General features: G+C 42.5%; 1 protein-coding gene across 2 annotated transcripts in view; it reads right to left on the reverse strand.

Moving 5' to 3' along the window:
* Positions 1-22,523, reverse strand: part of Cacna2d3 (calcium voltage-gated channel auxiliary subunit alpha2delta 3) — an 816,591-nt gene that overhangs the window by 422,485 nt on the left and 371,583 nt on the right. For both annotated transcript variants that reach the window (XM_031361417.1, XM_031361418.1), the window contains exons 6-9: positions 18,972-19,103; positions 13,514-13,574; positions 13,273-13,423; positions 4,693-4,767 (exon numbers count right to left, since the gene is read on the reverse strand). In XM_031361417.1, the coding sequence (XP_031217277.1) occupies positions 4,693-4,767; positions 13,273-13,423; positions 13,514-13,574; positions 18,972-19,103 (419 nt within the window). The remainder of the gene's footprint in view (positions 1-4,692; positions 4,768-13,272; positions 13,424-13,513; positions 13,575-18,971; positions 19,104-22,523) is intronic.

The raw sequence follows: 22,523 nt of genomic DNA on the forward strand, positions 1-22,523 counted from the left end.
TCTGATGCCCTCTTCTGGTCCTTGTGGGCCTGAGGCCACTTATGCGGTGCACCGAAATGCATCCACGCAAAACACTCATACGCATTAAATAAAATAAGGTTTTAAACAAAGTCAAGCTGTCAAACTTTTACCAAGGTCATTGATAACTGGGGTTTTTATAAATGACCTTTTTATCATCTCATTTTAACAAGGTGTTTTTTAAAAAACAAAACAAAACAACAACAACAACAAACAAACAAAAATAAGGTGGGGCTTAGGCTTTGATCAAATGCTTGGCTAACATACTGAATATCTTCTCATCATTACCCTATTGACATTGATGTTGAAATAATTTTGGATATTCAGAGTGAAGCCTACTTGTGTGGTATACCGTTGTTTCCTTTTTCTCTACTACTATTTATTTTACCAAAGAATCCCCCATCCCCACCCCTGAAAAAAGGAGAGGGTGATGCCTCAGTATGTCCCTTTAGGCTCTAAGTGTCAACTTGTCAGCCTAGAGTCACTTGAGAAGGGAGTCTCATTAAGGGTTTGCCCAGAGCAGATTGGCCTATGGGCATGTTCATAGGGGATAGTCTTGATTGTTAAATGATGTAAGTCAGCCCACCCCACTGTGAGTTGGCAGCCATTCCCTGGACAGGTATTCCTAGCTAAACATGGATATGTCAGTGAAGTTCCTTCCCCAACTTCTCTAAGTAATAGACTACTATCTTTAAGCCAAAATAAGTCATTTCTTCCCCTACATGCTTTTGTTCAGGAGCTGAAACTAGAACATACCTTTCTATTTTTGAAAGGATATTATGTAAAATTAATTCTCCTTAAAGTCTTGGTACAAATTACTAGTAAAATCATCTGGGCCTGGAAATTTCTTTGATGGGGGGAGGGCTTTTACATTTTCAGCTAAGTTTCTTTTGATAGTTATAGGACTATTAAACACTTTTACTTCATTAGACTGATATTGGTACATTTGGATCACTTTTGATAAGTTGTTGAATTTACAAGCTCAAAGCTGTCTATGGTGTGCCTTTATTATCTTTTACAATATTTATTTATTTGTTTGTTCATTTATTTATTTATTTAATGTATATGAGTGCTCTGTGTTCACACACACCAGAATCAGATCCCATTACAGATGGTTGTGAGCCACCATGTGGTTGCTGGGAATTGAACTCCGGACCTCTAGAAGAGCAGCCAGTGCTTTTAACCTATGAGTTATCTCTTCAGCTCAGTTTATTGTTTTCCTTAATGGCTACAAGATCCCTACTGATGTCTCGTTTCATTCCCAATATTCCTTATTTCCTCTCTCTCTCTCTCTCTCTCTCTCTCTCTCTCTCTCTTTTTCTCTCTCTCTCTCGTTCTTTTTTCCAGAGCATTATGAATTTTACTGACTCTTTTTAAGGAGGCAGTATTGAATTTCATTCTTCATCGTTTTCTTCTCTAATTTAATTGATTTCTGTTCTTTATCATCAAGTTGCTTCTGTTTGCTTCCTTTTCTCTTTCCTTTGCAACCTCCGCTTGATCATCTTCTCATTTAGTACTTGAAAGTGCTATTCTTTCTGCCCCTATAACTTCACAAGAGACCCACTGTTACATTTATGTAACTATGCAAACAAAGTGCCCTTTCTCTCTCATTTTTTTATCAGATATTTTCTTTACTTACATGTCATATGATGTCTCCTTTCCCAGTTTCCCCTCCGAAAAAATAAAATAAACAAAAACAAAAACAAATCCCTGTTCCCTCCTCTCTCCCCCTGCTCGCCACCCCACCCTCTCCTGCTTACTGGCCTTGGCATTCCCCTATACTGGGGCATAGAACCTTCACAGGGCCAAAGGCCTCTCCTCCCATTGATGATTGGCTTGGCCATCTTCTGCTACATATGCTGCTGGAGCCATTAGTCCCACCATGTGTACTCTTTGGTTGGTGGTTTAGTCCCTGGGAGCTCTGAGGGTACTAGTTAGTTCATATTGTTGTTCGTCCTAAGGGGCTGCAAACCCTTCAGCTCCTTGGGTCCTTTCTCTAGCTCCTTCATTGGGGACCCTGTACTCAGTCCAATGGATGACTGTGAGCATCTACTTCTGCATTAGTCAGGTACTGTCAGAGCATCTCAGGAGACAGCTATATCAGGTTCCTGTCATCTAGCACTCGTTGGCATCCACAATAGTGTCTGGATTTGATGATTGAATATGGGAAGGATTCCCAGGTGGAGCAGACTCTGTATTGTCCTTCCTTCAGTCTCTGCTCCATAGTTAGTCTCTACAACTCCTTCCATGAGCATTTCATTCCCCATTTTAAAAAGGAATGAAGTATTCACATTTTGTTCTTCCTTCTTAAGTTTCTTGTGGTTTGTGGATTGTACTTTGTGTATTCTGATCTTCTGGGCTAATATCCACTTATAAAAGAGTGCACATACCATGTGTATTCTTTTGTGATTGGGTTACCTTACTCAGGATGATATTCTCCAAATCCATCCATTTCCCTAAGAATTTCATAAATTCATTCATTGTGTAGATGTACCACATTTTCTGTATCCATTCCTCTGTTGAGGGACATCTGAGTTGTTTCCAGTTTCTGGCTATTATAGATAAGGCTGCTATGAACATAGTGGGCATGTGTTCTTATTACATGCTGGAGCATCTTCTGGGTATATGCCCAGGAGTGGTATAGCTGGGTCCTCTGGTAGTACTATGTCCAATTTCTGGAGGAACCTCCAAACTGATTTCCAGAGTGGTTGTACCAGTTTGCAATCCCACCAGCAATGAAGTAATGTTCCTTTTTTTCCACAACCTCTCCAGCATCTGCTGTCACCTGAGTTTTTTATCCTAGCGATTCTTACTGGTGTGTGGTGGAATCTCAGGGTTGTTTTGAGTTTCCCTGATGACTAAGGATGTTGAACATTTCTTTAGGTGTTTCTCAGTCATTCGGTATTTCTCAGTTGAGAATTCTTTGTTTAGCTCTGTACCCCATTTTTTAATAGGGTTATTTGGTTCTCTGGAGTCTAAATTCTTGAGTTATTTATATATATTGGATATTATATTTATTATATATTATTTATATATATTGGATATTAGCCCTCTACTGGATATAGGATTGGTAAAGATATATTCCCAATTTGTTGGTTGCCATTTTGTCCTATTGCCTTTTATATATATATATATATATATATATATATATATATATTCAGAATTACTCTAGGTTTTGGTTTTGGTTTTGTAACCATAAATTCAAAGACAATTTTAACAAATTTCTGTCTAATTTCCTCACCCAGTCCCATATGGAACTTGATACTTTCAAATTTCACAATGCTCTCAATTCTTTGTGCAAGCTAACAGCTACCAGAGGATGGCTTTGATCATTTAAACATCCTTTGCTTTAAAATTGGAAACTTTCTTTGTTGGCACCTTTCTGAGACAAACACTGGAGTATCAGAAAAGGGTGGACTCCTTATCCAGGCAATGGACACAGGAAAAGTACTTAGAGAAATTTGTAGATTCCTCATGTTTGTACAAATGAGCATCCTATGAGCACTTATTCTTCGAACTACTCTGTCTTTGTAAACATGAAGTGTGTGTGTGTGTGTGTGTGTGTGTGAGAGAGAGAGAGAGAGAGAGAGAGAGAGAGAGAGAGAGAGAGAGAGAGATTGAGAGAATTTTTTTTGCTCATAAAATGAAACTCAGCTGTTAGTTGTTCTATGTGCCAGATGGAATGGATCTTTTCAAGTCTCCTATGACTCTCTCCCTCAGAGATGACCAAGCAAAGAGCTTTTCTTTAAGGTAGTACCAATCTCTCTCCCAATAAGGGCTGGAGCTTTGCTCGGTAGCATTTGCCCAGTGTGCCACAGAAGGCCACCTTTGTCATTATCCTCTGTCCCCTCATAGGAGTCTGATCAACACAGGAGGAGATAAAGTCTTGCATAAACTCCTATAAAATAACATGGCTAATGGCATCTATGCATCCTATGGGGTATGACAAGGCTGCATCTAAACCTTTAATGGTCTGTGTTGTCACAGGTGCTATAGATGAGAAATGCTGAAGGTATGATATTTGGGTTGGCAAATCAAGAAGTCCCTCAAGAGAAAGAGATGTATTGTCATAGACATCTGCTATAGGGAATTTTCTAGAAGGCTCATAATGGAATATAACCTACAAATCCCATTTCCTAAGGATTTCCTTCAGCAAATATTCATTGTATTCCACAGTATTTATGGAATGAGCCATTCTAGGATCTAACAGTCCACAGATCACCCTATCTGGTGAAGTTTACACTCAATGGAGAAAAGTTATCACAAAAGACAACCCCCAAAGATGAATCAATCCATTGTAACAAGTAAGAAAGGAGACATAAGAAGTGGATTCAATTTTCAGTGAGATATCATCAAAAACCATCTTCTTTCTTCAGTGCCAACAGAGACACTGTGTACCCACAATGTCTGCTGTTGGCAAGAGGGAAACAAAGCCAACCCAGTGGATCCAGGAGAAGCAGGCAGAGGAATAAAATATAATTATCTTCCTGCCATGATTTTATATGTGCTTCATAGTAAACATTCCACAACCTGGAATGAGCTCCAACAGCCATGGTAAATATATCACATTCAAAGAGATTTTAAGAACTAAGATAGAACTATTATGAACAACCACAATAACAGAGACAAGGGTAGGCCCACGATCTCGTGCTCCTGCCCAGAGGCAGCACCTACCTCCTTGTTGGTCCTGTCTGCTTGAACCAGTGTTCCATTCAGACAAGGTTCCACATAGTGAAGCTCTTCATTATACTGCAAAGGGGAGAAACAACCAAGAGAAAATATTGAATGAGGACCCCAAAGGGTACTAGTTAAGAGTCAGAGCCATATAGGAAGAGCACAATCACAGGCTTCATTCACAATCAAGTGCTAAAGACAAACTTCTTTGAAAGAAGCCTAAAGGGCCCATGCTGAAGTACATCAGGGTACATACTGATAACTGGCCATTCTTCAGTAGTGCAAAGGGCAGTTATACATTCTCCAGTGTGTGCCTGAGAGATGATGGAGCAGGCAGATTAGGTAGTACAGCTCCAGCCTAAGCTTCACAGAATCAAAGGATACCTGTATTGGTCAAATATGAGGAGACATACTGGAGGAAAGGAGGGGTTTGATGTTCTTAGCAATTGGGAAGGGTGAGGAGGGGCTTCTTTACTCCTCCTATATAGTGGTACCATCTATATGGCTCTGCCAATACCTGCATTCTCCAACACTTTGGATCCCCGGCTTCCAGGATATAACGCTTAGTTTTTGTCCTCTGCACATGACCTTTCCAAGGGCTTTGATGGGTCCTGGACATTTGGACCAGAAAGACCACTCAAGTAACTTTACCTATTAGTCTACAATAAAGTCATGCTCTGGTCATTCTACATCCCCTGCTTGAGGAGATGCCCTTGTCTCTACTATCTGCCTTTCCAAAGGAAGGCTGGGAAGATGAAAGTATGTTACACAGCAAGTATCACATGGATCTGGGGATTTGAACTCAGGTACTGAGGCTCAAAGGGCAAGCACATGCTACCAACTGAGTCATCTCCCCAGCCTTATTCTTGCTCATAGCCCACTGTTTTCCAGGTAATTAGAAAAGTTCCACCAATAGTCTTCCGTACACATACTTTAAAGGCAATGCCTGTGGTTGTGGAATCACAGATTAGAGTTAGGACAGATGGACCAAGTCCTGTGTTGCTAAGGACACTGGGTAGACACAACTGCTATCCAGAGTCCAATTACACCTAATCATCTTATGGTAAATGCCACAGTGGGCCTGTGGAGATGTCGGGGGGGTTGTGGGACAGATCTGAGTGGATGCAGTTTGCTAATACAGAGGCTAACAGATGCTGGGGGAGGGACTGGGGAAAGGGTTTAAAAGCAGAGAAGATCAGGGAATTTTGTCCTCATCAGGGAAGTACATATGTAGTAATCAGAAGCAGGCGCACTGTCACTGAGCACATTGCACCCACAGTAGAGGCATCTACTCCTCTGAACACCAGCCAGCTTGTTAGTGGCATCATCCAAGCTTGCAGTTTCCTAATTTCTCCTGACGACATCAGGATTGAGCCAGGCCCAGCAATCTGGTCTGTATCACTGTGGGGTGTGGAGGTGGCCACATGGAGAGAGGAGAGGTCCATGCCCAGCTGCTGAGTCAAGAAAGCCCACTGGCCATACAAGCTCATCAAACTCCCAAGGGACTGCAAAGGAAGCCCTGCACGTGTATGTTTCTTAAGCTCCAGCAGCTCTCCATTTGGACACCTTTCAACTGGCACATATTTACAGATGCTCCCTGGATGTCCTTACTGTTTTATTATGTGTGCATATGTAATAAATGTCTATGCATATGTTCTTGTGGATGTGTACATGTGTATATGTGTGCAAATGTGTGTATGTGAATGGTAAGGCTGGAGGTCAACATTAAGTATCTTCCTGTCACTCTTCACCTTACTTACTGAGTCTCCCGCTGAACTTGGAGATCGTTGATTGACTGGACTGGCTAGCCAATGAACTCAAGGGATCTGCCTGTCTCTCTCCCTCCCTTTAGTAGCACTAAAGTTATAGATATGTAAATATGTGCATGCTATTTGCCTAGGTTTCTCATCTTGGGGATCTGAAATTAGGTCTTTATGCTTGAACAGCAAGCATTCTATTACTCCCCTAGTAGATTTTTGTTGGATTTTTGTTTTGTGAATTAATGGTAGCAGATGGTTACATCAGTTTATAACTGAAGATGGAGTTGAGGGTAGCCTTGGTATTCAATAGCCCATAAGTAACTCTTTCATTTTTACTTGGCAAAGCTGATGTCAGCACCCCAAAGAGAAAGATGCCACAGTTTACCCTCACAGGTGAAATCTCTTCTGTATTCTGTTTTTAGCTCCTCCTATGGCCAGTACTCTACCATCGAGAAGCCTCCAACCACCCCTCTCTCCTACCAAAGTAGCAAGCACTTCATGAAGAGTTCTGAAAAGATCTAGCCCAGCAACCCAGCCATATGCTGAGGGAATGCTACCACTTTAAGAGCTCAGAGCCTTCCACATGACCTATGGGGTCTCGGTCACTGTTAGCTTTCTTTACCCTTCCTATTTCCTTATGGTTTTGTTTTTGGGTTCACACAAATAGTCCCAGGTCCTGCCACATACAAGCTAAGTCACTTTGACTTAGGCATTGCAGCTCCATGAGCCACGACATCTGGGTTGGAGAAAGCTGAGGTCATAAGCCCTGCCAGAGGATGAGCAAGTATTCTCAAGGTCCTGGCAAGAAGGAAGATGAGGCAGGCCACCACCATATGTGCAAACTCAGTGTACAGGAGAGAAAGGAGGTAGGCATGGGAATGAAATGTGTGGACACAGTGATAGACTGACATATAAGCTAAGGAGAAAGAGAGAGGTGCTAGTAGTGGGACCAGGCTGCTCTTGGGATCAGGGGCCATGATCACTTGGTTTCCTTGGAAGAACATTGTATATACAGTTGTGGGATACAAAGTGATGCTCCACAGGGCACAAGTGGCCCGACTAAATGCCCAAGATAGGAACCTGGAAATCTACTTCACACCACACTCTGAGCCTTCATAGGGACCCAGGTCTCTAACAGTAGAAGATGAAGCATTGCCTCCCAGGAAGGTGTCTGCTATAAACGTCTTCATTCCACCATTTACTCACTGATCATTAACTACTAACCTACTATGTGCCAGGCATATGAAGACCACCTTAACTTGCTCACGGCTTTCACCACTGAATGATCCTATTGGTTGTAAATGAACATATTCATATCTCTACTCTTCCATGATAAAAAGTGCATGGCTCTCATACTAAAGGGGTTCTTCTGAACTCAAACCAGGCCACCATGATCTTCCTCAGATATTAGACTATGTCCTAACATTCCTCTCTCTCCTGTTGAGAGACTATGTCCCTATCTGGATCACCCATCAAACTCATGGTCAGGTAGCAACAAGCATAACACCACACATCTTCTCCTTCCTTCTGCTCACTCTTTGTAAGCATGTTCCTTCTCTCTTCTTTCATAGGCAAAGCACAATTCTCAGAAAGAAGGAGACTAGAAAAGGTAAGGTTTAACCTCAGTCCTTGAATGGCCAGAACATTCTTGGGGAAAATCTGAGAATAAAGATATGGCAATGTAGTGGCCTTCATATCCCATGTTGGCTTGTACATAGCACAACCTGAGCCATGGGCAGCCCATCTTTGTATTCTAGATGATGCTAAGGTACCTGAGGTTCATGTCAGAAGCCCAACATACTGGAAGAGAACAATGCATATTTCAGACTTACTAGGATGAGTCCATCAGTTACCTAGACACTGGGATGAGGGAAGATACAGAGAGAAGAAGCTTCCAGGAAGTTCTCCCTATGTCACTTTAAAAGCTGAGACTCTACATGATTCCCCACACATAGGCAACTCAACTTCTCTGACATGGTCTGCCTCTCTCAATGCAGTCCGATTTTTTACACCAGCACTGTTCTGGCCCATTTTCTTCCATGTCCTCCCCCATCCCAATGGGCTCCAGACACTATCAATTCTCTCCTGAAGTGAGAGCCAGTCTCATACCTGACAATGCTAGTTGCCTTCTCAGTAAGCTCCTTCCTCCTTCCATCCCTGACTTACTCCATGGACTATACCTAATAAATATCTCTATCACTTCAAATACCCACCAGTCACCTCATTCACCACATCTTCATGAACTTTCCCACTGATACATGCTCTGTCTCTGTCCCTCCCAGTCTTCCTCCCAGAAGGTGCTGGCCTCACTGTACCATGAGCATCTATGCCTGGGCTTCCCTACTAGCCAGTCACACACAGGATCTCAAGGGTAATGAGGCAGATGCCTGTCGTCTACAGCTGAGAACTAACCACAGAGCACACAGCCATGTTTATTAGATCCACTGATCACAATGACAAGGAAAGCAAAAGATCAAAAATGTAGAGGAAATCCAAGGAGAAAAAAAAATCTGAAGTATAAATTAAAAAAAAAAATCTTTAACAATGTCAAAGAACAGATTAATAAACAACAACAACAAAAGGAATACGTAGGTATAGCTTAGAGAATTTGAAGTTCTACCAACAGCCCATAATATGAAAATGCTGCCTTGTTCCTGGAATGTAGGAAGCTGACGCAAGAAGATTCAATTAAATGAGTTTATAGTTTTGCTGCTGTATTTTTAATTAAATTGCCTTTAGGATGAAAATGTAGGAAGTATGGAATAAAGCAGAGGAACCCACATTATTTTCACTTACACAATGCATCCCTGGATTTTCTTTCTCACAAAAGTATCTTCTGAAATTAGAAATGCACCCGAGTTTAATTAGTAGTCTAGCACCAAAGAGCAGGGAAAGCCAACCCCAAGCCAGGCATCTCAGCACAGAACTGACTGCTTTATAATGCAAAGCCACGGCAGCCTGAGAACCGGAGAATTTGTTCTAAGGAAAAGCTGTGAATTAGAAACAGAGTATCAGAAATTTCTAGGGTGAACTAGCAAATGATTCTCTCCTCCATACCATTCTGCACAAACAGGACCTGCAGGAGGCCTTTAAATTGATTTCACAATATCAGCCCAGTTAATGCGGTGTTCATTTAATGCCTGGCTTGGCTTCTTTGTAAAAACCATTTCTCAACTTCCAGCATCATATGGAATTAGCACCCTCATTTTTATGATAATGTTTTCATTTAATGCATGGCTTGGAGAATGACTTCAAAGTGAATGAGAAAAAAAACATATGCTTTTTCCTTGTCATAATTTGACCTCAAATTTTAACTCCAACTACACAATATCCCTCTATTTCACCTGTTCTTTATAATTCTGTCAGTTAATTCATTAGGTCTGGACAGAGTTTTTCCAATACTCTGCCCATCAAAGATTAAACAGTGGTTATTTATACTTTCATGTTTACTCTCTGGAAAGGCCCAGATCAAGAGATTTCCGGTATAATATATAAGATACACTTGACAATGAACTTAATAAAATGTAAAGCTGATTCAAATGGCCATGAGCCATCTTTCCTATTATTTCAATATCCTCCTGCCTTTCTGCATCACAACACTGAAAAATCAAAGGCAATGATAAATTAGATTTGCCTGAACAAAACCCTACCATGCAAGACGGCTTCCAGCACTGGAAACAAGGCTTACATTCTTGACTTTCTCTAAGATACCTCCTCAAATATCCATCTGGCAAGCATAGGAAGACTGGCCATACAGCAAAGGCAGCCAAAGGATTGTCCTCATGGGTAGCAAGATTCTGCATCAACAACCCACTCATGCAGGCAGGGCATTCTGCGTAGAGGTGCAGATGCACTTCCCTCTATGCACCTGCAACCACTCGTTCTTGGCGTGTCCTCCAGTGAGTGACCATTTGAAATAGATTTGAGGAAAACCTACTCCGTATTGTGAAGACACATATCCAAAGTGGAAGACAGAGGAAATGCTGTAAGAATACTGGTCCATAAAGCAAAACCAGTGAGACACACTGGGCACCAGGAATCACAACTTAAGGTAGTGTAAGTGACAACTAGCCATCTCTGCACCTAGCACTAGCTGGGACCCCCCAACTGTCAGTAAGTGTGCAAACTTACACCCTACAATGTGGACACTGTGATAGGAACAAGGTAGTTCTCTCTGGTGTAGCAATTTTCCGTGTAGATATTATTCAACCAAACGCATGCCTAGCTTCATAAACATACATATTCTCTCTTCAGTGTGTTCCAGGCCATGGAAAGCCTATCTACCTTGGCAATCTCAAGTAAAGGAGAAGGCCTCACAGAATAATACAAATGGCCAACAAAGAGGTCTGGGTAAACATCGATATCAACTATATTTGTGTATAGATAGATATTCATTGAATTAAAATAAGAGAATAGAGTCAACTTCTTATGTATTCTTTAGAACATGTAGGCTTGAGTCAGCACCATGGCTCAGTGGGTAGAGACACTTGCTGTTAAGCCTAAAGACTGAGTTCAATCCCCAGGACCCACATGGTAGAAGGAGATAACAGACTTCTGAGGGTTGTCATCTGACAACTAAAGGTAACACGTGCTAAAATGTAGCATAATTTTTAAGTATGCATGTACATATATAGAGAAAAATGAAATAATTATGTATAATAGAAAAAGAACAAAAAATCTGAATTGTCTAAAAGATTCACATGTTTAATTCATTCAAAATCACAGAAATTCAGTGTTAATTCATTGCCTTCCAATGTGAATTCACTACTATATCTGACCCATTCACTTAAACAATGGTGGAGTGAAGATTACGATTCTATCATAAATGGTTCACATAAAAATATTCGGACTTCTCAGTCATTACAATAACTCTGTAGATCATCTTAATTCATGCTGAAAATGAATGGACAGATGCAAGGTGATGGGTCATGGAACTTCTGGTGGGTTTTATTCTCTGAGCGGATAACTTAGGGTAAAGAAAAATATTTCATCCAACTCTGCCATAATAGCTGGCTGTCTCCTTTTAATTATCTTAATCAACCTCTCCTCATTATTGCTTTGACACTGTATATCTTAATGAACTTACATAGATTACTTCAAGTGATTGGTCTTGTTAACGGAACAATACATTCTGACAGATAAAGGATGTAAGATGTAATTAGTTAGCTCCTCTTCTTCTGTGAATTCCTGATACTTCTCTGAGACATAATTAAAGATTAATAAGAAAGATTGTCTTGAATTTGTTGCTACTTTTCTGTAAATGCTTTGTGATATGTGAGGTCCAACCACACTTACATTGTCACATGGGGGGCTGGCAACTAGGGGATTCCTAGTAAAAAGCCAGCGGAACCTTGATCGGAAAGCTTTCTTGCAAAGCTTTCCCTGCACTCAAAGTCTTTGTGGTGAAATGGTCAAGGGGACTAGCTACGTCCTCTCCACTTCTGCACAACACAGCTGGAACAATGGTGAGGTCAGACCTGAGGCTTCACTGTGTACTCTCCTGACTACCAGTTGGAGACAGTGACTGATGATGCTCAATGCCTCTCTGTTTTCCTGACATGTGCACAGGGCTAAGGTGAAAGAGTAATGGAGTGAGCTACTGGGGATCTGTGGCTGTGGTCTTCACACAGAAGGTAGCCTATTGGCAGTAGCTACTATTATTTACCCCATAAATGTTTAAACTCCTACTGTGTGTTTGGCATTGTCCTTGGAACTGCGTGTATATCTTAAACAACCTCTGCACTCCAGGAAGATAGTGGTCTCTTCCTTTTCCAACTGTTTTTCTTCAGAGCTTTGAAATTTTTCTTTGGCCTATTTATTTGGCAGATGTACATTTGTGTGCACATGTGTGTGAATGGGTATGTACATGAGTATACACACATGCACATGGGCCTCAGCAAGGAAAAGGTGTTAATTTATGAGCCCTGGGGATTGACTAGTGCTGTCAGGCTTAGGAGCAAGCCCCTTGACTGACTGGCCCATCTTGCTGGCCCATCTTAATGGCTTTTTCAACCCTGCAGCTGTTGGTTCCTTTGCTTTTTGATTATGCCTTTTGGCCTGAAGATCTCATCAGAATGTGGCAGTGAACAACTGAGCAACATTCTTGCCACTTAAACATCTGTACCTTAACCAAGAGAACACAGGTTGGTGTTCTGTTTTTGTAGAAGGCTGCCCTAACATAAGGCTCAATGACAACATGCTCTATCCAAAGGTATGGGAAGGCACACGCAACAGAGCTTCATCACTATGTGACAATGTAAACATGGTTGGACCTCACATATCACGAAGCATTTACAGATAAGTAGCAGCAAATTCAAGACAATCTTTCTTATTAATCTTTAATGCCCATGCTTTGTGCTCCTTGCCACACTGCCTCTACTGTCACTGGCTATCAGCACATACTTAAATATGGCAAAGTACACCTCTGTACCACATCCAAGTGCCCCAGTGCACACTACAGGTGGAGGGGGGTGAAAGTTTCTTGTAACTATAGTCTTTGAAAAGAGAAGTAATTCTTTGAAAGGGGGGGGAGAGGGGCCTTAAGGACATGACAATCACATCAAAGAACTCCACACAATGGAAAGAATTACAAAGAGGAAACAGAATATGTCTTTCTTGCACGTCTCTATCACTGCCCACCTTTGACATGCTCTCTACAATGCATTCTACAGCATTCTCTGTCCCTGGAAGACTCTATTGTCCCCGACTCAGTGAATAGCACATAACCAACCTTCATCCTCTGCTCTGAGGCCCCGCATATCACAATGCAATGATGTAAATGACCCAAAGTGCAAAGAAAGCATACAGCAGGCATACTCACCGTGATGATGTTGAAGAAGTCGTCATCACCCAGCGTATCCAGTATGGAGGAGACTGTCTGCTTGGCGATAGTCAAACGGAGTCCTTTCATGCTCCCACTGACATCCACCAAAATGACGACATCCTTTGGAGAAGTCGCTGCCTGGATGTACCTAAGTGGAGGGAAAATTAAGTAACCATGAATTGTGGCCTCTCTCCAAATTTTCTCTCAAAATTGACTAAGAGATGTAAGCACTGCCTACCATTTTCTGTTCCTGCAGTCAAAGGCAATGACTCCATTCTCATCTGGTTTCCATTTAATCCCTAGAAGAAAAATGGGCTTATAAGAAACCTTGAGACTTCAAATGGTTATTTGTAGTACTTCAAGGCTGCCCCATTTTGCTGACCAAATAGATGGGGTGAGAAGGCATAACCCAGCAGCTCCTCACTGACTGCTCATCTATCTCTGGGAAGCGTCCTCAGGTGGTAGACCTGCAGCAAACAGAGCCTTAACCCACTTGCTTCAGACAGCTGTGGTGAATGGAGAATGCCTCAGCAAGATTCCCTTTATGTCCAGCTCTTTTCACAGCTAGGTATAAAGACAGTCAAGACCATTTCTCACTATCCAGCAAGGTACTGAAGCTGCCAGCATCACTCAAAGGTCTCTAGGCATGTCTGGCTCCATCACCGAACCCTAGTGATGTCATGTGTATGGCATGGTCTAGGGAGAAATCATGTGATCTGATGGTCCCAACTCAGTTGTTTCCTTCCTGCTGCTGTTTTAAAGCTCAGAAATGTGGCCTGTCTTTCCATGCTGAAATGAAATACCCTAAATATGAGCAAAATTGAATGCAGGCCTTGAAGCCAAAGGAGGTTTTCCCATACACAAATCTTTTTTTTTTTTTTGGTTTTCCGAGACAGGGTTTCTCTGTATAGCCCTGGCTGTCCTGAAATTCACTCTATAGACCAGGCTGGCCTTGAGCTCAGAAATCCACCTGCCTCTGCCTCCCAAGTGCTGGGATTAAAGGTGTGTGCCACCACCGCCCGGCTCCCATACACGAATCTTATCAAGCAACTTTAGTCTCATGGTTTGAAGACCAGTAAGGACATAGCCAAGGGTGGCATTCTCCATGTAAATCTTATTTTATTTTAAGAATGAGTGAGGTGGTTTGAATAGGTATGGTCTCCGTAGATTCATGTGTTTGAATGCTTGTCTATAGGGAGTGGCACTCTTAGGAGATACAGCCTTATTAGAGGAAGTGTGGCCTTGTTAGAGAAAGTGTGTCACTGTGAAGGTGGGGCTTTAAGGTCTCATATATGCTCAGTGTACACCACTGTGACAGCCTCCTTCTGCTGCCTACAGATCAAGATGTAGAACTCTCAGCTCCTTCTCCAACACCACGTCTGCTTGCATGCTGCCATGCTTCCAGACATGATATAATGGACTAAACCTCTGAAGCTGTAAGCCATCCCAAATTAAATAGTTTCTTTTATAAGAGCTGCCATGGTCATGGTATCTCTTCACAGCAATAAAACCCTTACTAAGGCAATAATATCTGTTGCAGGGCCAATAAGATTACTCAGCAGGTAAAGGCACTTATGGCGAAGCTTGAAAATTTGAGTTTAATCCTCCAAACCCATGATAGCAGGAGACAACCACCTCCCCCAATTGTCCTCTGTCTCACACACACATGCATATTGTGACATGTGCACACACATGGTCATGCATTTCTATTCACACACCACACACACACACACACACACACACACACACACACACACTCACACAGAGTAAATAAATATATGTATCCATTTTCATTCACTTAAAAATAAAATGAATTACCACTTTAAAACAAGTTAGGACATCGTTGCTCTCGGCCAGCAGTGCTGATCGTGACTAAAAGACTTCAAATAGATTTTAAAGGATAGAAAAAAACCAGAATGATTATTTTCATGAGTGGAATTCCTGATTTAGGATGCAGCACTAATGGATTCAGCTCTCAATGGCCAGCATTCTTGACCATGCCAGCGTAATAACAGGCTGGGTCAAGGGTACATTCCCAAACGACTACACAAGTACTATGTATCCCAGTGTCACTGTTGCTCTACCATCCTTACACCCATGCTTCTACCTGCACTGGAACCTACTTTAAAGGTCTTCCCTCCAGAATTAGAAAGCAGAAGGATAAAAAAGGGCCAAGTAAAAGTCATTAAGTATAAAGATAAGATAAAATATATTTGTCAGGCACTGGCAGACCCTCTCAGGAGACAGCTATATCAGGTTCCTGTCAGCAAGCACTTGTTGGCATCCACAATAGTATCTGGGTTTGGTGACTATATATGGGATGGATCCTCAGGTGGAGCAGTCTCTGGATGGTCTTTCCTTCAGTCTCTGCTCCCCACTTGGCTCTGCCAGTGCCTGACAAATACAGAGGTGGATGCTCTCCATTGGAGAGGAACAAGTCAACCACTGGACTGATCACAAGGTCCCCAATGGAGGAGCTATAGAAAGGACTGAAGGAGCTGAAGGAGCTTGCAGCCCCAGAGAAGGAACATCAATATGAACTAACTACTACCCCTACCCCCAGAGCTCCCAGGGACTAAACCACCAACCAAAGAGTACACATGGAGGAACCCATGGCTCCAGCTGCATATGTAGCAGAGGATGGCCCTGTTGGACATCCATGGGAGGAGAGGTCCTTGGTCCTGAGAAAGCTCCATGCCCCAGTGTGGGGGAATGCCAGGATAGGGAAATGGGAGTGGGTGGGTTGGTGAGCATGGGGAGAGATGATGGGATAGGGGGTTTTCTGAGGGGAAACCAGGAAAGGGGATAACATTTGAAATGTAAATTTAAAAAATCTAATAAGAAAAAAGATATAAAGATAAAATATAACTGATAAAATATTGTACAATGAGGGGCTAAAATATGATTTATTCCTAACTTATATGACAGACTCTTTTCTGGAAATCTCAGCATAGTTAGAATGGCACAGTCCTTTTTTTTTTTTTTTTAATTTTATAAATGTGCTGACCCAGTCAAGGAACTCAGCAGATGCTTCTTGTATTTATCATGTGTGTTGGTAAGACATGTGCCTGTCTCTAGACACTGTAGTTAATCAACCTTTGGTCTACCAGTCTTCTTCACATGACATCTTTACTGCTATGTAGGCTTCCAAAACTTCTAAGGGACTGGAGGTGGAGTTGAAATGAGAACACTGCCTTGCATGTGGGCTTGTGACTCACTGAATCCCCACAGGCACTGTTCACACTGGTACCTTTCTAAACATCCCTATCAAATTAGTCTGCTGGCAAAACTAGCAAGGAATGCAATCCCAGCAAAAAAGTAGACACAGAAGAGGGTGACCCTGTGATGGTCAACTTGACACAAACTAGAATTACCCAAGAAGGAGTTTCAATGGAGGGACTCCACACAGACACTCAAAAAGAAATCACAAGTGCCCACATGGCCAGGGCAGGCAGGTGCCTGGGGGTCATTAATAGGTAAAAGACACACCAAGCATGAGATGATGGTGCATCACTGTACCAGCGCTGCTGTCACTAAGAGGTGGCTGCACAGTTGTGTGCTCCAGACATGTACATTCTAGAAGCTTTTATGAAAACTGTCAGAGCACATGCTCCTGTGGTGCTCACTGAAACATTCCTCAAAGTGGAAGGCAATGTCCTTCCCCTGCCAAAGAAACAAGGATATTGCTAAGTGATAGAAGCCACCAGTCCAACACAGCACACGAGACTTCAAGTGTCATGAGCTTAGACACAAGCTTCTTGCTGGAGCTTGCTATCACAGAGTCTTTGTCACTTGCAACCCAAATTTCTGGTGAAGATGGTTTCCACAGAGGGAGCGGCTTCCCAAGAGCACACTGGGGAACTTGACCTCTGCTAACTCATTTGCCTGGACTTGTAAGTCCTTACACATGGCTTCTAATAAATCTAGGGCTTTGGAAACACTCGTGAGAAGTAAGGAAAGCACATCCTGCCTAAGGTCAGGTACATTGGTAGTACTTCGTGCTTTTCCTATATTGTGAAAATGAACAGAAACATCCATATAGGGAAAACCATCCCAGTAAAAACAGACATTGTGGTTCCCTCCTTTCAGTGTATGGGCCAGGAGGCAAGAGAGTAGGTCTGTCTACAACCAATTCCAGAGTCAAGTGGCCACATGGCATCACTCGGGGCAACTAAATACATTCATAAGTCTGTACCCACACACTTATAAATGCAGAAAAGATACAGATGTTTGGACTCAAAATCCTGCTGAGGATATCCTGAAAGCATTTTGACTAAACTGATCTAACAAACGTCTCATCTATAAATAAACCTCCCTATTACATGAGTCCTTTATGGCGAATTCCTTTGTTTTCCAATGTCCTTGCAACTATCCTTGAAGGACTTCTTGTTGGTAGAGACAATTGATGATGTCTGGCTCCTACTTACCTTTTCCACTCTCATCCCAAAGTCACCTTGGTCAGATAGCCAGCTATCCAGTTGGCTGCTAGGCTGCCTTGTATGCCCTATACACTCCAGCCTTTACCAGTGTGCTTCAAAGTTGCTCTGTTGAGCACACTGGCAATTTAGTGACATTGAAACTTTAATGGTCCACTGTTTATTATAACATTGCCTGCAACAGGATGCTTATTGCTTAAATGGCTGTGAGCTCCACAAGGAAGTGTTTGTGCCCTGCTGAACAGGGCCCTTGGGAACCATTGAATAATCTAGTGAGGCAGATGCCCCCCGCAGGCAAGGCTCAGGCCACAGATGCAGTGTACAGAGCAAACAGCTCCTTGAGGCAGCAGACGATGGTTCTCGCAGCAACATCGAAAGGCATCAGGTGCCTAGTCTTACTTAATGAAAACATAAAAGCCTCAGCCTAATTGCTCCAAGATTGTGCAGTGTTTTTTCTCCCTTCCTTTGGGTTGAGCTTGTTAATTCCTACATCTGTGATACTGGAACAATTGCAGCCTCAAGTCCTGTTTTCACAACTTGTAAGCAAAATTAAAACTTCTCTTTTTAATTAAAATTTAAACCAAGCTAGAATTAAAATCCTACTGCAGAGTAAAGGCCTAGGAGAGCCCCAGAAAGAACACCTGTGAGTGTTACAGACAAATGCTGGAAACCTGCTGACCTGGGGGGAGTTGTCGGGGCCTCTCTAGAGGGATGTCACCCTCTGCAGTGCTTGGACTGTTTCAAACTCTGCCTCCATGGTAAGCCACCTCTATAGTCAGGGAACCCAAGGGCACATTCTGTACTATTACCAATGTTTAGTCAGAGTTTAATTTTGCCCCATATGACTTCATCTCTTAACACTGACAACAATGATCATAAAAGCACCAAGAACAGAAGTAACAATAAGAACACCAAACTCTCGTCTGGAAGATGAAATATGGTTCATCTTTCAGTCCAGTTCTTTGCTTTCATTGGTTGTTCTGTGAATTAACTTCCTGAGAAAGATGCTGAAGCCAGGCACAGTTTCTGTTATCAATGCACTGTGTGTGTATGTGTGTGTGTGTGTGTGTGTGTGTGTGTGTGAGTGCACATGCGCATATACATACTGGCACCTCCTTTGTGCTCCTATTCTGTACACTGACAAAAGGAGCCAATCTTTCCTTTACTTCTAAAGGAAAGCAGAAAAATATTAAGCATGAATCTGAAGGGGAACACAACACTATTCATGGAGGTTGGGATTGTCAACTCAGGTACACTTACCTGGGTACTGTCTGAAAAAGCCCTTTGCACTTCCAAAGTACTGCCATATGAGAGATGGATCCCGATCAAAGTTATCCACAAAAACTTTGTTTAGAGATTCAGACCAATACACTCCATTGACAATGGCAGGATCTGAAAATAAAGAGAAAAAAGTGGCATTAGGAAGCAGAGGGAGCCAGGTCACAGGTGCCAGACTTCAGGGCTCATTCACACAGGTGGCCCCCACTGTAGATTCTAAAATGCTGAGACCCAAAGATGCTAAGCACTTGGGATGACGCTCCTGTCCTGCAATAAGAGCCACCGAGGGGCCTCTACTATGGTGGCTTACTGAAAGTGCACATCCTTGTATTAGTCAGTTTTGATTTGACAGAGAGCATGGTCCTTAAAAGCTGGTGTTGTTAGCATCGGCTTCCTGAATTCCAGAACTCAGCATTCAAAAGGAAGCATGTGCTTTTTCTTCCTATAGTCTTCTCAGCTGACACAGCTCTACTCCAACTGGGACTGCATCACAGACTCTCCCTTTCTGCTAAGTGGAGTGTGAGGCCTGTAAGGGAAGAAGTCACCTCTTGCCATTCATCCTCTGACCTCACGTGGCTGGATGAGAAGATGAGATGACAAATGGCTGGGTGGATGGGTTGATAGGTGGATGGGTGGACAATGATGGATAAAACAAAGGATGTTCTTCAGAAAACACATCTTTAGGGCACTGTGGTGCTCTCAGGACTCTGGAGCTAGGAGCAAGGTCAGGGGTTCAAGGCCAGCCTGGGCTACCCAACCAGTCTGAGTTCCACAGTAAGACTCTTTCTATAAGACAGTTGCTTTTCTGTCCTATAGTTCTATTAACAAGTCTTTTTTCCTCCCCTTTGAAAGTCCAAAGATAATTCCTTGTGTTTTCTTCACATATTTAAAAAGTGAAAGCAAAGAAAAAGGAGTTTCACTTCCAGGCAAAGATGGTGGGTTGCAGAGTTTGCTCTGTGGTTGTCCATTGTGTGCTTATTCCTCTTTATCCCTGAAGACAACACTTCAAAATGGGGCAATACTCACATGCAATCAGTTCTGAAAGGAATTGCTCTTTGGCCTCAGTATGAATAGCTAAAAGTACCAACATAATGAGCATACAGATCAGAAAACAATGGAGAAGATGCTCCCTGTTCCCCTACCATGGGGAAACATGGAGGTTACCTGCTTCTGTTTTCTACAAAAGCTCTCTAGTCTAGACTCCTACAACACTGAACAACTGTTACAGGGACTGGAACTGTGGCAAGAGGTGAGGTCTGTTTCAAAACTGCATCAACTACTAGGAGGCAATCCTATAGCCTGTGCTTTCCTTGTGAACAAAATAGTGACAAAGCCCATACCAGAGGCCCATTTGAAAAGTACAACACATCCAGCTAATGGTAGAAAGCCCCCACAGAGCTGTCCTGTGCACCCAAAGTTCACGCTCCAGAGTCTCCTGTGGAATTCTGACTCAGCAATCCCACCATGGCATGCTCATTCCTAAGATTCCTGACACTCAAGAGGTGGGAGAGATGAGAACAGATTTTTGTCATCTTGGCCTCAAGTTGCTTAGTGTACCAACAGGGAAAAATAATCATCCCCAAAACACTCCTAACATGAACTGTACTGACAAGGAAACTCATTGTTGGCCCAGGAAATATGTGGCACTTACTTTTAATCACCAAACAGATACACTAGAATATCCTGAAAAGAGTGAGGTACTGTCAAATTGACCTGTGGGCATATATGTTGGGGGTTGTTGTGGTTGAATTAACTGATATGGAAGAACCCAGTCCATGGTAGGTGGAGCCATTTCTTGGGTTTGAGTCTTATACTGTTTAAGAGTAGAGAAAGTGAGCTAAGCAGTAGTTTTGCATGAATTCATTTTCTCTCTAGGCTTCAAGTTCCCAACTGTTAGCAATCAGGCACCTCCTGGGCCAGCCTAAAAGGGACTCCTCAGCAATGTTGGCAATCAGGCATCTTCCTAGCCTTGCCCCCTCCCAGGGACTCAGTGCTATAAGAAACATCATCACTAGCTGCCTAGAGGCAACATATTTCCATTGTCACCCCTACCACATGTCCACCTGTGCATATGCCACTGCCCTGATAAAAGGTCAGGTTTCTCCTCCTCAACTCCTTCTTTCCTTCCTCCCTAAACCCTAGACCCCTAGGCCCCAGATTCCCAGAGGCAGACTTTAATAAACCTCCCAGGAGAGAGCTTGCTGCGTAGCATGATTTTGTCAGGATCTGGCACTTAGTTCATTCACCCTGCCACCTTGATCCTCTGCTAAGATGCACTGTTACATGGAATTGTGAGCTGAAATAAAACCTCTCTCCTCTAAATTGTGGTTAACATGGCATTTATTTTTATCACAAGAGATGAAACTAAAACAGTACTCTACCTCTCTTCCATGCCTACCCTGTACCAGCTACCTCTTCTTCCTCAGCTGGCCACCCTTAATATGTTTCCTAGACAGAGTTTACAGTTGACAACTGATAAGCTGGCATGCCTAGGTCTTGCCTGACTGCCGCACCTCTACCTTACAGTACTCTTTCAGATCACACAGGTCACTGTGACTCTGGCTTTTATCTCAAAAGTGCTCATTATAGCTCCTGTAACTATAATCTACCACATCATAACCGGGTAGGGTAAACAGGACTGATTCAATCTTATACCATAGAATACTTTTGAGAAAGCCTTTATCCATGCAATCCTGTAGATCAGAGCCATTTATTATTCCTGCCCAAGCTTGATAATAATTACTATGACTCACTCCTGGCTGCAAAAGCTACTTACATGAGCCCACAAACATGTAAATAATGACTCCATAAAACCCATGGCTTTCACCTCCATCGATGGATTAATTATATCAGACTCATATAAAACCTTACCACAGTCAGACACAAAAATTCTATTTCACTAGATCATTGTCTCGACATGTTGCAGAACCCAGTGGTTTTCAGCTGGACCATGTTTGCTTAGAGATTGGTTCAGTTGTGTAATTACAACTCCTTTGTGGATAGCAGAGGAATGCCCATCCTTGCAGGTGGTCCTAGAACTCCAGGATTTCCACCCACAGAACAGCGAGCACTGTCAGAGATATAAAGGTAACCACCTTGTCAGAAGACCACCCATCTAATTTATTTGGTTGGACAATAAATTTTGCTCTGAAGATGTGATTTTATTAAAAAAAGAAAAGGAGATTTGAATTCTCAAGGGCGCAAAAAAGAGGACCTAGGAAATATGACCTGGTTGAAGTAAGGCTGGATTGTACACATTTGCATAATTCAGTATTTGAGATAACACTTTTCCTTGGCATATAAAATCAGCACAGGGAATGGTTTGATTCCAGAGGCTCCTTTAGCAAGCAATTTTAATAGATGGGAAAGCCTGGAAGAGCTGCCTATCATTACAGTCAAAAAATAGACAGACATGGATATGAAATTTGCACAAGGAACTTAAATTCCAAGCCAACACATGCCGGGTAGTGGTGGTGCATGCCTTTAATCCCAGCACTTGGGAGGCAGAGGCAGGTGGATTTCTGAGGTCAAGGC

Source organism: Mastomys coucha, unplaced genomic scaffold, assembly GCF_008632895.1.
Source record: "Mastomys coucha isolate ucsf_1 unplaced genomic scaffold, UCSF_Mcou_1 pScaffold9, whole genome shotgun sequence".
In the NCBI taxonomy this organism is placed as follows: domain Eukaryota; kingdom Metazoa; phylum Chordata; class Mammalia; order Rodentia; family Muridae; genus Mastomys; species Mastomys coucha.